Source organism: Leucopleurus acutus (genome assembly GCF_964270905.1).
Source record: "Leucopleurus acutus genome assembly, chromosome: 10".
Lineage (NCBI taxonomy): Eukaryota > Metazoa > Chordata > Mammalia > Artiodactyla > Delphinidae > Leucopleurus > Leucopleurus acutus.
In genome coordinates, this window is record NC_139153.1 from 7,723,926 (window position 1) to 7,736,777 (window position 12,852).

At 48.5% G+C, this 12,852-nt stretch overlaps 1 protein-coding gene across 3 annotated transcripts; it reads left to right on the forward strand.

Moving 5' to 3' along the window:
- Window positions 1–633: 633 nt before the first annotated feature.
- Window positions 634–10,212, forward strand: RPUSD3 (RNA pseudouridine synthase D3; the record flags this gene model as incomplete). 3 transcript variants are annotated; one of them, XM_082848100.1, is made up of 9 exons in its annotated part: window positions 634–815; window positions 3,881–4,020; window positions 4,892–4,936; window positions 5,070–5,169; window positions 6,019–6,126; window positions 6,210–6,294; window positions 6,515–6,638; window positions 8,751–8,890; window positions 9,660–10,212. In XM_082848100.1, 9 exons carry the CDS (start codon window positions 634–636, stop codon window positions 9,849–9,851), a joined length of 1,116 nt encoding a protein of 371 aa, XP_082704226.1. In that variant the 3' UTR covers window positions 9,852–10,212. The 3 variants fall into 3 exon arrangements, with proteins under 3 accessions (XP_082704226.1, XP_082704224.1, XP_082704225.1); XM_082848098.1 differs by lacking the exon at window positions 634–815 and adding an exon at window positions 3,446–3,570; XM_082848099.1 differs by lacking the exons at window positions 634–815; window positions 8,751–8,890 and adding an exon at window positions 3,470–3,570 and having other exon boundaries at window positions 9,660–9,754.
- Between the last annotated feature and the right edge of the window lie 2,640 nt (window positions 10,213–12,852).

The window sequence follows — 12,852 nt, forward strand, 5'->3', positions numbered from 1 at the left end:
TATTAGTTCATCAGTGTGAGCTGGCGTTTTTCAATATCAAGCAACTCAAACAAGACAAGCATGAAAGGCTAGGTTTGTAGGAGACTGTGCTTTGGTCTGTGCCTCTCAGATTCAAATATGTGTCATTTCTGACTAATTATAAAGGCTACTTGGGTTTATTAAATACTAAGACAAAGGCCTATGTTACCAAAGTTAAAGTCTGGAGGGTTATTTCTGGCAGCTGACCCATACCCTACAGCCATGTGTGGAAGGAGCTGCCAGAGCTAGCAAGGAACATTTCCATTCTGGGCTTTCCTGCTCTTGCAGCTATGGTTGGAGGCCTGGCTCAGTGCTGTCCTGGGTCCATGGGGTAGGCCTTCTGGTATGAAGGCATGATGTTTACGTCAGCACAGAAGCTATTCCCATTCAACTCTTGCTGAGGCTGTGGCCTACCTGCTCTTCTAGTGAAGTTAGTCATACACTGAGTCGGGCTGGGGTGGTTGAAACTTGGAATTTGTCCCAACTTGCCGTCCTCCTGATATTCTGAGTTTCACATGTGAGTCTTGAGTGGCTGATCACTGTCTCTTGGCACTGAGCCCTCCCAGCCGAGGGATAATTAGGTTTCTTCCTTTTCTTCTGGAAGCTTGGAGATTAATGGAGTCACACCAGCTGTGGGCAGTGAACAGGAGAGGGCAGGCTTTGCTGAGGCTGGGGCGTGTGGAGGGAAAACTCCAAAGAGCAAGGGAGCTCAAGCCTTGGCAGGGCCAGGGGCCAGTCCAAGTGGGGGAATGGCCCTTCCTGGGGCCAAGCGTGGCCAGTGGTGAAGTCTGCTGTCGGTAAGGTAGGCTGTGTCCTGCCCCTCGGCCTCCGCCTTTCCATCTTTGCTCAAGCTGCAAATTATGAACGCACCTTTCAGAAGAGAGGTTCCAAAATACCGTGGGGCCTTAGGACACAGCACAGTAATGTCCAAGCCCAAAACAAGATAAAATTACTTGCATTCTTGCTAAATTTCTTGCCAGTCCTGTCTGAATTTGTGCACATTTAAAAATTGACTTTTGGGACTTCCCTGGTTGGTCCAGAGGTTAAGACTCCACGCTCCCAATGCAGGGGGCCTGGGTTAGATCCCTGGTCAGGGAACTGGATCCCACATGCTGCAACTAAAAATCCTGCATGCTGCAACTAAGACCCAGCAAGACCAAATAAGTAAATATATATATCTTTTTAAATTGACTATTTAAACCTTTGAATTAAAACCCATTAAGTTTACTGAGGTATAATTTACATACAATAAAATCTACCCTTTTAAGGTATATAGTTCAATAAGGTTTGGCAAATTTATACAGATATGTAACCACTAGTTCCAGTACACCAAAAATTTCCCTTCTTCCCCTTTCTAGTCGATTCTCATTCCCTCAACCACTCCAGCCCTTGTCAACCACCGACTTTTCTAAAATGTCATGTAACTAAAATCACAGTCTTTTAAAAATTTTATTTCTACTTATTTTCATTATTTAAAAAAATTTTTATGAACCATAGTCTTTTATATCTGGCTTAGTTTTTTTTTTTGGCCGCACCATGCAGCATGCAGGATCTTAGTTCCCCAACCAGGGATCAAACCCACACCCCCTGCAGTAGAAGCACAAGTCTTTTTTTTTTTTTTTTTTTGATGAGTAATTTATTTTATTTTATTTTTTGTTTCTGCTTTATAACAAAGTGAATCAGTTATACATACACATATGTTCCCATATCTCTTCCCTCTTGCGTCTCCCTCCCTCCCACCCTCCCTATCCCACCCCTCCAGGCGGTCACAAAGCACCGAGAAGCACCAGTCTTAACCACTGGACCACCAGGGAAGTCCCTTTTTTTTTTGGGGGGGGGGTCTGGCTTATATTTTTAAACTAGGGCTCCATGTGTGTCTGAAGAAGAGATATATCAATGAGGTTAAAAATTTAAGCAGTTCTAAAGGGTAAAAATAATTATTCACGTTCTCACTTCTGATTCCTTTTCTGGAAGCAATCAACATCTCATTTGTGTATGTCCTTTCAGAAATGCAGAAATATTTAAATATAATAAATATATGTAAACCACACGCATGCACGTATATGCATATTCTAGTCACACTGTTCTTCACTTTGTTGTTTTTCGATTTAATATATTCTGGAGATCGATTCACATTACCACATGTAGACCCCCACACATTCTTCAATTAATGGCTGCATATGTATGTGCTACAATTAATTTAGCCATTCCTCTGTTGACAGATGTTGGTTTACCCGCAGTCTTTCACTAATGCAAACAATGAATTGAAAGTTATAGTGCTCTTAGTAAACAAAATAATACACAGGTTGCATGTAACTTTTCCATAGTTGTAATTACAAGATAGAGCCCATTTTGCTTTTTGCTTTTTTTGCACTTACCTTCTTTTTCCTGTTGCCCGCGCCCTCTCCTCCCACCCACACCTTTCCCCCCTGGTGAATTTCTGAGTTCTTCACAGTCTGTCAATCACAACCCCTGCTGGGGAGCTTTCTCAGATTTCAGCTGGCTCCTGGGCTCCTCACTCTTCGCTCTCTCAGCATCTCCACAGCTTTTCGCCAAGGTGGGTTGTGCTGCTGTGGTCTTAAAGGTGAACTTCTTGTGGTTGGGGCCGAGTCTTGTTAATCTGTTTGCAGTTCACAGATGCCAAGGCCTTGCGTAGAGTTAGCATTCAAAAAATGATGAATGGGTGATTAATAAGATTTATTTCCTTTATAGAACTAATCAAAGGACAATTTGTTTCCGGTTTTGAGATTTGTTTTGGGTTTGCTGTTATAAATAGTGGTGCAGTGAACGTCTTTCTGCCTCTGGCCTTTTTTCCTTTTGGATTTTGCACCAGGCTGTGTTCTTCAGAGCAAGTTCACTGTACCAACGAGTGTGGATTTTTTTTTTTTCTTTTCCTATTTGCCTTACAAAATTGTGCGCAATGGCGGTTTTTCGCTTTGTTTTGTGTTTTTGCGGTACGCGGGCCTCTCACTGTTGTGGCCTCTCCCGTTGCGGAGCACAGGCTCCGGACGCGCAGGCTCAGCGGCCATGGCTCAGGGGCCCAGCCGCTCCGCGGCATGTGGGATCTTCCCGGGGGGCACGAACCCGTGTCCCCTGCATCGGCAGGCGGACTCTCAACCACTGCGCCACCAAGGAAGCCCTGGCGGGTTTTTTTTTTTTTTTTTTGAGGTCAGAAGGCTCCTAAGAATTGCAATGATGATCACAAAACCTGGCTTTGTCCTAAGACAGGTCCTCTGACCCCCAGTAAATTCCTCCTCTGCTCCGTGACTCGCTTTCCCTAAAAGCACAGACGAGAATTTCTTCACCTCGTTCCCGGACAAAGGCAAAACTCCGCCTTCTCACAGATCTGAGCCTCGCTATTCCGATTGACAGTCAATCTGACCAATCGGCGCGCTGTGGGGCATCTCCGGGGAGCCCTTCCGGACACATGCGCACTGTCCTCGCTCCGGAGATGGGCGGCTGTCGTGTTTTGGGCCAGGTCTGGGGTGGCTGGCGGCGGGGTCCGGGGGTCCGCGCAGCGCGCACAGCCTCAAGCTTTGGCACCGAGGCCCGGTGATTAGAAACCCCCGCCCTCCTTTGTGTAGGAGGGAGGTTGGGGCCGGGGGAGGGTGTGTGCGGTATCTGGAGTTAGGCAGATATGGGTTCTAATCCACCTCTGCTGTGTGATCCTAAACTGGTCAGAAGACCTCTCTGAGCCTCAGTTCTCTCTTCTGTACAGTGGGGCCAGTCGAACCTAACATTTCGGGAAACTCAACCTAGGCTTTGTGAAGCATTAGTAGGAAGCCGCAGCATTTAGGAAGAGGTGTGTGGAGACAAGAATGGGCGGCAATGATTCTCCTGTTGCTTACCTAACCTTTTCCAGGCATCAGCAGCAACGTCGAGGCTCCAGCAAACGGTCGGGGCCCCTGGATGACCAGCCTTTCTCGGGGCTGCTGCGGCCAGAGAACGTCAGTAGGGAGGAGCTGGTTGATGTGCTGAGGGCAGCTGTGGTGGATCAGAAAGGTGAGGGGTGGGAGGGACAGCTGCAGGGAGACCCAGAAGGGGAGGAGTCTTCACCTGAGCCTTCCGAGCATCTGGCTGGGTTCCCTACTAAAGCCTGTGGGATCAAATCCTGCTTCTGCCTCCCACTAGCCATAGGAGCTGGGACAAGACACATAATCTCTCTGCCTCAGCATCATGGGGATAGGGCTGTGGGGTGGGAAAGTGTAAATAACTAGAGAGCTTTGCACTAGTAGGCTCTCTGTAAAGGAAATTGCTGTAATAAAATGTTTATTGAGGGGCAGAACACAGGCTTCGGAGCCATATGTAGGCTCTGTAATCAGCTTGCCGTGTGGCTTTAGGAGAATCATTTCTCGGAGCCTCAGTCTCCGGTGATTTTTAAATTTTCTCAGCTATTTATTGAGCATAGGTTATGTTCCAGGCACTGTTCTAGACATGGCTATATAGTGCTGAACAAAATAAATGTGGTTTCTGCCTTCAGGGAGCCAACATTTCAGCGGGAGAAATTGATTAACCAGAAAATAAATGAAAAAGGTACTTACTAGTGATCAGTGCTATGAATAAAACAGCCATGATGAGGAACTGCAGGAAGGGAGCAGACATTAGATTGGAGACTCGGGCCTCTTTGTGATGGTGACATTTGAGCCACGATGATATGAAGGAAGCAGCCACGTGAAAATCTGAGAGAGAGGAAACAGCAAGCGCAAAGGCCCTGACGTGGCAGGCAGCCAGCTTAGCATATGCAAGGTTCAGAGAGTTCAGGCTGATAACTCATGTATGAGCGTTGTACTGGGACCACACGGTAATATGAATTGAGAAAGTGCTTTGTAAACTGCATTTGCTGTTGATGATGTTTATGTATTATACGTTTCAGGACCTCTGGTGACATTGAACAAGCCACTGGGCCTGCCAGTGACAGGTATGGGCAGGGGAAAGAGATGCAATGAAAGGGGTTTTGATGTCTCTGAGGGGACGAAATAGTGAAGAGAAAGGAAAGGTGGGATAAAGTTGCCTCTGGGAGCAACTTGTACTCTTCCTTTTATTTCCCCCAGGAAAACCAGGAGAGCTGACGTTGCTCTCAGTGCTCCCGGAGCTGAGCCAGTCCCTGGGGCTCGGGGAGCGGGAGCTCCAGGTTGTCCGAGCATCTGGGAAGTAAGTGGTGGGGGTGAGAGGAAGGTAGAAGGACAGGCATCCATCTGCGGTGGGGGCATAACTACTTGGGAATAAACTGAGGCATTTTCCTTGGGCTGGTTTGCGATCACAGAGGTAGGATACAAGGAAAAGGAGGAGGAAGTGGATAGATCTGGGTTCAAATCCTTATGCATAAACTGTGATCTTAGCTATCACTGAGCCTCAGTTTCTTTAATCATAAAATAGAGCTAATAATATCTATGCTCAGTGTGCAGTCACTTCTCTAATTCCGTATTCATGGCAGGTATTGTCAACTGATCTGTGATATTCTTTCCTCTAATTGCCATCTATTAGAGATGGTGCTTGAGATGAAATGTTTCTGCAGTTCCACAAACTCATGGGCTTGCTTGTGGGGAATTTAATTATTTAATAGCTAATATATATAAAGTTCCTAGTACAGTGCCTAGCACATGGTAGACACTCAACAGTTGGTGGTAATTGTTATGATGTTTGGCTCTGAGCTCCCTGGGAGCCAGAGCAAAATGAGGAACACATTTAAGCAATGTACTCTTATCAAACACGGGGAAGACTTACTTGTTTCTCAAGAGGAGGTCTGCATCATAGTCCTGATGTTACTGTTTGGTCTTAGGCAGGTCAGGTGTTCCTTTCTAGGGGTCTCTCTTTTTTTTTTTTTTGGCTGTGCCAAGCGGCATACAGGATCTTAGTTCCCCAACCAGGTATTGAACCCACACCTCCAGCACTGGAAGTGCAGAGTCTTAACCACTGGAATGCCAGGAAAGTCCGGGGTCTCCTTTCTGTGTGGGTGAGCCCAGGGGATTTTAACTTTTGTGATTTGTCTCCTTCCTCCAGGGAAACCTCTGGGCTTGTACTCCTGTCCAGTTGTCCCCAGACAGCAAGCCACCTCCAGAAGTTCTTCACTCACTCGCAGAGAGCCAGGAGACCCACAGTCACCTACTGGTGAGAGGGGCTGGGAGGCTCCCAGGGCAATGGACAGGTCCCAGCAAAAGCCGCTGCGTGACTTCCTCTTGCCTCTTTCTCAGTGCTGTCACTGATGGGATCCCAGCTACTTCTGAGGGGAAGATCCAAGCAGCTCTGAAACTGGAACACACTGATGGGGTCGATCTTGTGAGTCAGGGTCTAGGTGGGGAGGAGGAGGGGTCCTTCCAGACATATTACCCCTACAGGGTATAGACGTGGGGTGACTGGCCCTCCAGACCCCTAATACAGGCGAGTGACGACTGCCTATACTGTGGCCCTGTCCTCAGTCTGTTGGGAGCAAGGAGAGTCTGCGGGTAGTTCCCAGGTGTGTGTGAAGCTTGTTCATTCTTGGGGGCTGCCACCACAGGTAGTTCCAGTGAAGTCCCCATCCCGAAAGGACATCTTGGAAGGTGTCAAGAGGACCCTCAGCTACTTCCGTGTGGTGGCCATGGGCTCTGGCTGTGCCCTGGTCCAGCTGCAGCCACTGACAGGTGGGTCTGGAGCCCCAGCCAGACTTGACAAATGGTATTTGGCTGGAGGAGGCAGGAGGTGGGAGGGTGGTGGTAGTTTTAGTGGCAGCCTGGGGAGCATTTGATGGACTGTAAGGATGTATGTGACCAGCTCCACCTGGAGGGGCAGTGCTTCTCCTATCAGTCTGATGGTCACCCCTCTGCAGCTCACCTGTTTTTTCTCTTAGTTATCGATCTCAACGTCTTCTCTTTACCTTTGATGTTCTGTAGTTTCACTATGGTGATTCCAGGTTTGTGGGCTTAGTTTTATTTATCTTGCTTGGGATTCACTGTGTTTCCTGAGTCTGAGGATTAATCTCTTTCATCCATCTCGGAAAGTTCTCTTTTCAAATGTGCCTCTTGCATCCTTCCTTTTGAATGCCTGATAGACGTTTGACTTTCTCATTCTACTGCTGTGTCTCAACTTTTCTTTCACATTTTTCATGTCTTTATCTCTGCTGCTTTCTGGGTAATCTTTAGATCTACCTTCCAGTTGAGTAATTTTCTCTTCCGCTGGATCTAACCTGCCAGTTTAACCTACCCATTGATTGTATTTTTCACTTCTAGAAGTTCTAGTTGGTTTTTTTTTTTAGTTGGTTCTTTTACAAATACAAATGGCCTTCCAAAAAATAAGGTATCTGGTTTTTTCTCATATTACTTGTTCTTTTTTGTCTTTAGTCATTTAAAACATATTTATGTTGTGTTTCTATAATTCCATTGTCTGAGATTCTGAGGGTCTAACCCTGTTGTGTTTCCTGCAGACTCTCTCCCCTTGGTGGATTGTCTCCTTCTTCTGTGATTCAGGATTGTGAATTCAGGTTGAGCTGGGCTTTTATCAGTGGAGATCCTTTATTGCCTCATTGGAGGTGGTGACTTCAGGAGAGGTTCTGCCTTTGCTTCTGCTGAGTGCCCCATGTCACTGCTTCAGGACCTAAATATTAATGTTTCAGTTGGAAGTTCACAGTTCATGCACGTGGTATTAGAGCCCCAAACCTGTGTGAGAGCAGCTCAGTTCATAGCAGCAGTTCATGGTTGTGAATTCTTTTTTCTTCCCCTCATCCAGACCTAAGGTTCTCGTCTCCCTTCCTTGGCGGCTGGCTTTTTCTCCTGGTCCATCCTGTCAATGAAGATGTAGCCTCTCTGATTTCATTTGGGCACCAAGACCTCACCCCTGGCCCCTTGTAGCTACTTAAACCCAAGCCCCCTGCATCCCAAGATTGGCAGTACCCTGGAATAGGTGAAACGTTGGCTTCCCTGTGCTCTGGATTTGTTTTCCTTTTGCATCTTCGTCTGGGGGACCTTACTTTCCTCTGTGCCCAGCTGTGTATTTAGAAGGATGATCATTAAAGTTTTCCAGTGTTTCTAAGTGGTTTGTAAGAAGTGGATTTTTAGATTATCCAGTCCAGCATATTGCCAGACGTGAAAGCATAGGACAGCTCCTGGGTTTGAATCCCAGCTTACGGTGGGCCAGTCACTTCTTTTTGAGCTTCGGTTTTCCTGTCTATAAGGTGGGAATGATGATAGAACCCACCTTATAGGGTTGTCAGGAGGATTAATAAGTTTACTTATGTGAACAATTTTGTACCATTTAAGTTTCCCCGAAACCAGTTCAAATTGGTGTAATCTAAAAGGGAAGTTATTGGCTCAAGTAACTCAAAAGTTCAGACCTGGCTGCATCCGGAGGCTTGGAGGACATCATCAAGAAGCTGTTTCTCACTTTCTTTTCACCTCCTGCCTGCTGGCTTCTTCCTCCCACAGGCTCTCCCCGTGGGGGCAGAGATGGCAGGCGCTCCAGCAGCCCCAGGCTCACCCCCCAGCGGGAAAGAGTGTTCTTCATTCCCAGTAGCTTCCCAGTAAATTCAGGGTTGCCCCTCTTCATGGACGAATCCTGCAGGGCCGGTGGACTGACAGCTCTGATGGTCCCGACCTGGTCATGCGCCCCTCTCCACTGGCAGGGGTGGTAGCATTCACCTCTCTGAAACCACACCATCTGAGAATGGGGGTGGCATCTCCCCAGAGGAAAGGGGAGGGGCAATACCGGGTGGACAGAAAGAGCCGCTGCCTGCCATCTGTCCTGTCTCTCTTGTCTTCTAGCGTTTCCCAGCCAGCTACAGGCGCACATGGCACTACAGCTCTGCCCTCTGCTCGGGGACCACATGTACTCTGCCCGCGTGGCCACTGTTCTGGGCCAGCGCTTTCTGCTGCCTGCTGAGAGCACCAGGCCCCAAAGACAGGTACCCAAGCCCACCTGCCGGCTACCTTTTGGGGTGGGCTGGGGGTGGGGGTGGAGAGCATCTCCAGACATTAGCTATGCAGCTTGGGCTTCCATAGCTCCCTGTGGCCCTGTCTTGCTCTGTGGCCCTGAGCAAATGAAACCCCCTCTCTTGGGTCTCTTTCTGCCCATCTGTTCAATAAGGAAGTCGAACTGGCTGATTTCTAAAGGCCCTTCTAAGTCTGCCATTCTTTTTGGTATAAGGGGTAAAAGAGGTTGTGTGTGTCTATTTGGGTAACTCTGTCTGCTCTAACAGAATAACCTCAAGTACCAGAGCCTTAACACAATAACCTCCTTCCGTGTTAAGTCCAATTAATGGCGGTAGGGTAGAGATGGGCTTGCTCCAAGCATGGGTCACTCAGGGACCCAGGCTGTTGCTATCCAGCCAGCGGAGGAGGAGACAGGGCAGGTTCACGGGAGAGGTTTTCTCGGGCCAGATCTGGAAGCGGGATACATGCTCACACTCCTGTGGCATTCGGTGGGGCTCAATCGCACGGCCTCACCAACCTGTAGGAGGGGCTGGGGAATGCAGTTTCGCTGAATGCCCAGGAAACTGATTCGGTGACCCCCTAGCTGGTCTCTGCCCGTAGTGTGTGTGTTTGAGTGTGTACGTGTGTACGTGTAGAGAGGCATGCAGAACACGGACGCAGAGGGAGGAGGAAGTACTTGCCTCACTCCCATTTTGCTTAGAGCTCACCTGGCTGAATGCTGACATGTCTCTCCCACCCCAGGTCCTGGATGAAGCCCTCCTCCGCCGCCTCCACCTGACCCCCGCCCAGGCTGCCCAGCTGCCCCTGCACCTCCACCTGCATTGTCTCTACCTCCCAGGTGCCAGGCCCAGGGACCCACCCATCAAGCTTCTGGCACCTTTGCCCTCTTATTTCTCCAGGACCCTGCATTGCCTGGGGCTCCACTACCAATAGTCCTTCTGTTCCCGCTGGAAAGCAGTGGGGGTTGGAGAGCGGATGGGCTGCAGTCAGGCCCGAGGAGAGTGAGGTCAGTGCTCAACACGCAGAAGGCCACAGTGTAAGATCCTCTGTAGTTGGACAAACTTAAGATCACATCCTAAGGCCACTTGCTGTGTGGTGTTGGGCAAATGACTTCACCTCTCTGGACCTGAGATAATAAAAGTACCTACCCTCATAGTATCGTTTTCAGGATTTGCTGAGAAAGAAAATGTTTATCATGGACCGTGGTTTCTGCTGAGTTCAGTATGTGGTCTTTATATTTGGCTGTTTCTGGCCCAATTCTAGCTGAGAGAAAATGTTAGGTTTTAAAAAAAAATTGTGGTAAAATACACCTAATAAAATTTACCATCTTAACCATTTTTAAGTGTACAGTTCAGTGGCAGTAAGGACATTCACACTGTCGTGCAGCCATCACTACCATCCATCTCCAGAACTTTCTCATCTTCCCAAACTGAAACTCTCCCCATTAAACACCAACTCCCCCTCCCCCACCCCTCCCAGCCCCAGTTGCCACCATTCTGTCATCTGTCTCTATGTATTTGACTACTCATTTAAGTGAAGATGTTAGATCTTTCACTTTAAAAAACCGTGAAATATATGAAACATACAGAGTGCATAAAACATCTCTGTGGGGCTTCCCTGGTGGCGCAGTGGTTGAGAGTCTGCCTGCTGATGCAGGGGACACGGGTTCATGCCCCGGTCCGGGAAGATCCCACATGCCGCAGAGCGGCTGGGCCTGAGAGCCGTGGCCATTGAGCCTGCGCGTCCGGAGCCTGTGCTCCGCAACGAGAGAGGCCACAACAGTGAGAGGCCCGCGTACCGCAAAAAAAAAAACAACAAAAAAACAAAAGAACAAAAAAACATCTCTGTGATTTAAAGAATAACTCTAAGGTGACACCCACATAACCACCACTCGGCACAAAACAGAAGCATCCCTTCTCCTATCCTAGACAACAGCAGCTCTCAACCCTGGCCCGACATGAGAACCCCCTACCCTGCCCACTCAGAAAGCTTAAAAAAAAAACCCATGCCTCCCATGACTGCACCCCAAAGATGCTGGTTTCACCAGTCTGGAATGGAGACCCTGGCATCAGATCTTTTTTAAAAGCTCTGGAATGGGAACTGTTGCTCAGTCAAGGTTGGAAACCACTGCCCAGACTTGGGAGAATTCTTTGTTTGTTTTTTAGAGTTTTACCACATACACATGCATCCTTAAACAATGTATTTCCTTTTGCCCTGTTTCTGAAGTTTCTGTTGGAATGGAATTGTGCTGCATATATCCTTTTGAGACTTGTTCTCGCTCTACCCTGTGAAATGCATCCGTTGTGTGGCGCGGAGTTGGAATGTCAGAGCTTGCAGTCTACCCATCTGACTGTTAATGGACACTTAGGTCGTCAGCTGTTACCACAGTGCTGCTGTGAGCCCGCTTGTACGCATCTCCTGGCTCAGCTGTGCAAGAATGGATTCATAAATATACAGAATTTATGTATCTTCATTTGACTCGTGTGTTAGTTTCCTAGGGCTGCTGCTGCAACAAATTACCACAACCTGAGTGGCCTAAAGCAACAGAAATGGATTCTCTCCCAGTTCTGGAGGCCATAAGTCCAAAATCAAGGTGTCAGCAGGGCTGTGCTCTCCCTGAAGGTTCTAGGTGAGAATCCTTCCTTGCCTCTTCCTGGCTTGTGGCTGCATCACACCAGCCTCTGCCTCTGTCTCCACATGGCCTTCTCCTCATTTGTCTTCTCTTGTCTCTTGTAATAACACTTGTCATTGGATTTAGGCCCCATCTGGATAATCCAGGATGATCTCAACTAAAAATCTTTAACGTACTTACATCTACCAAGACCCTTTTTTCCAAATAAAGTCATATTCACAGGTTCCAGGAAGACATACCAATGTTCAACCCATTACAATTAAGAAATACCAAACTTTTTCAGATGGGTGTGGCTTATTGGATATTTCCTTTTTAGGTGACCTTGGCCCCTTGCAGAGGAAGGGAGAGACCCACTTCATCTGGAGAAGGGCTGGGTCCACTCTTCTGCTGTGTCTCCTGCTGTAAATCTTGTGCCCATTAGATGTCATTCTGCTGCCAGCCCAGCTCCTCCTCTGGGCCTGGGGACTGGGGAGACCCGCAGGGCTCAGCAGTCGTGGTAATGTGTCCCAGACTTCTGCTCACTGCCACATGATCTTAGGCAAGCCATGTCTCCTCGTTCAGACTCAGTTTCCTCATCTGTAACATGAGACTTATTCTCCCACCCCGAGATCAGAGATGCCAGGGGAGTCCCTGGACAGGATGCCTCATGTCTGTCACTGGATGGGAATTCTGGGCCTTGCTTTGTGGAGGAGTTGCTGATTGGCCTCTAGCTCTCGTTCTGGACCTTGGGGTACAGAGCCGCACCCTGCTCTCTCTTCACCCTCTAAGAGAAAAGGAGCCAAGCCTCAAATACTTCATTTGCTTTTTTACTTGGTGCTGCGTCCAGGATAAGGGCAGTGACGATCGAAGCAAGGACTTCTGTAGCCACACGTCCCTCATGCCCCCCAGACCCTGGTGTGCACTGATAAGGGGCAGGGGTCCCGGAAGGCTCAGTGTCGCCATGAGGCATGTCTCAGCCTTGGGTTTGTCGCAGAGTCTGGCCTTGAAGTTGCCTTTGGCCTTGATCTTCCTACGGGTGCTAGGAAGATTTCCAACTTCAAAGCGTTGAGACCACAAGTTACTTCCAAGTGGGGGACCATGAAAGCACTGGGGAGCAAGAGCCTCGGTGTGAAAGGAGGAGAGAAGATCAGGAATCTGTTCAGGAAGGGGGTTCTGAGGGATACAAGCCCTTCCCTTGGGGCTCAGACCAGCCTGGGAGCTACCCTCTACCTCTGCCCTTCCAGCCCTAACCCCAGTTCTCAGCATTGCCCACCAGGGTATGGGTCACCGTTCGAGGCCCACCTTTCTTGGTTTCAGGGCGTT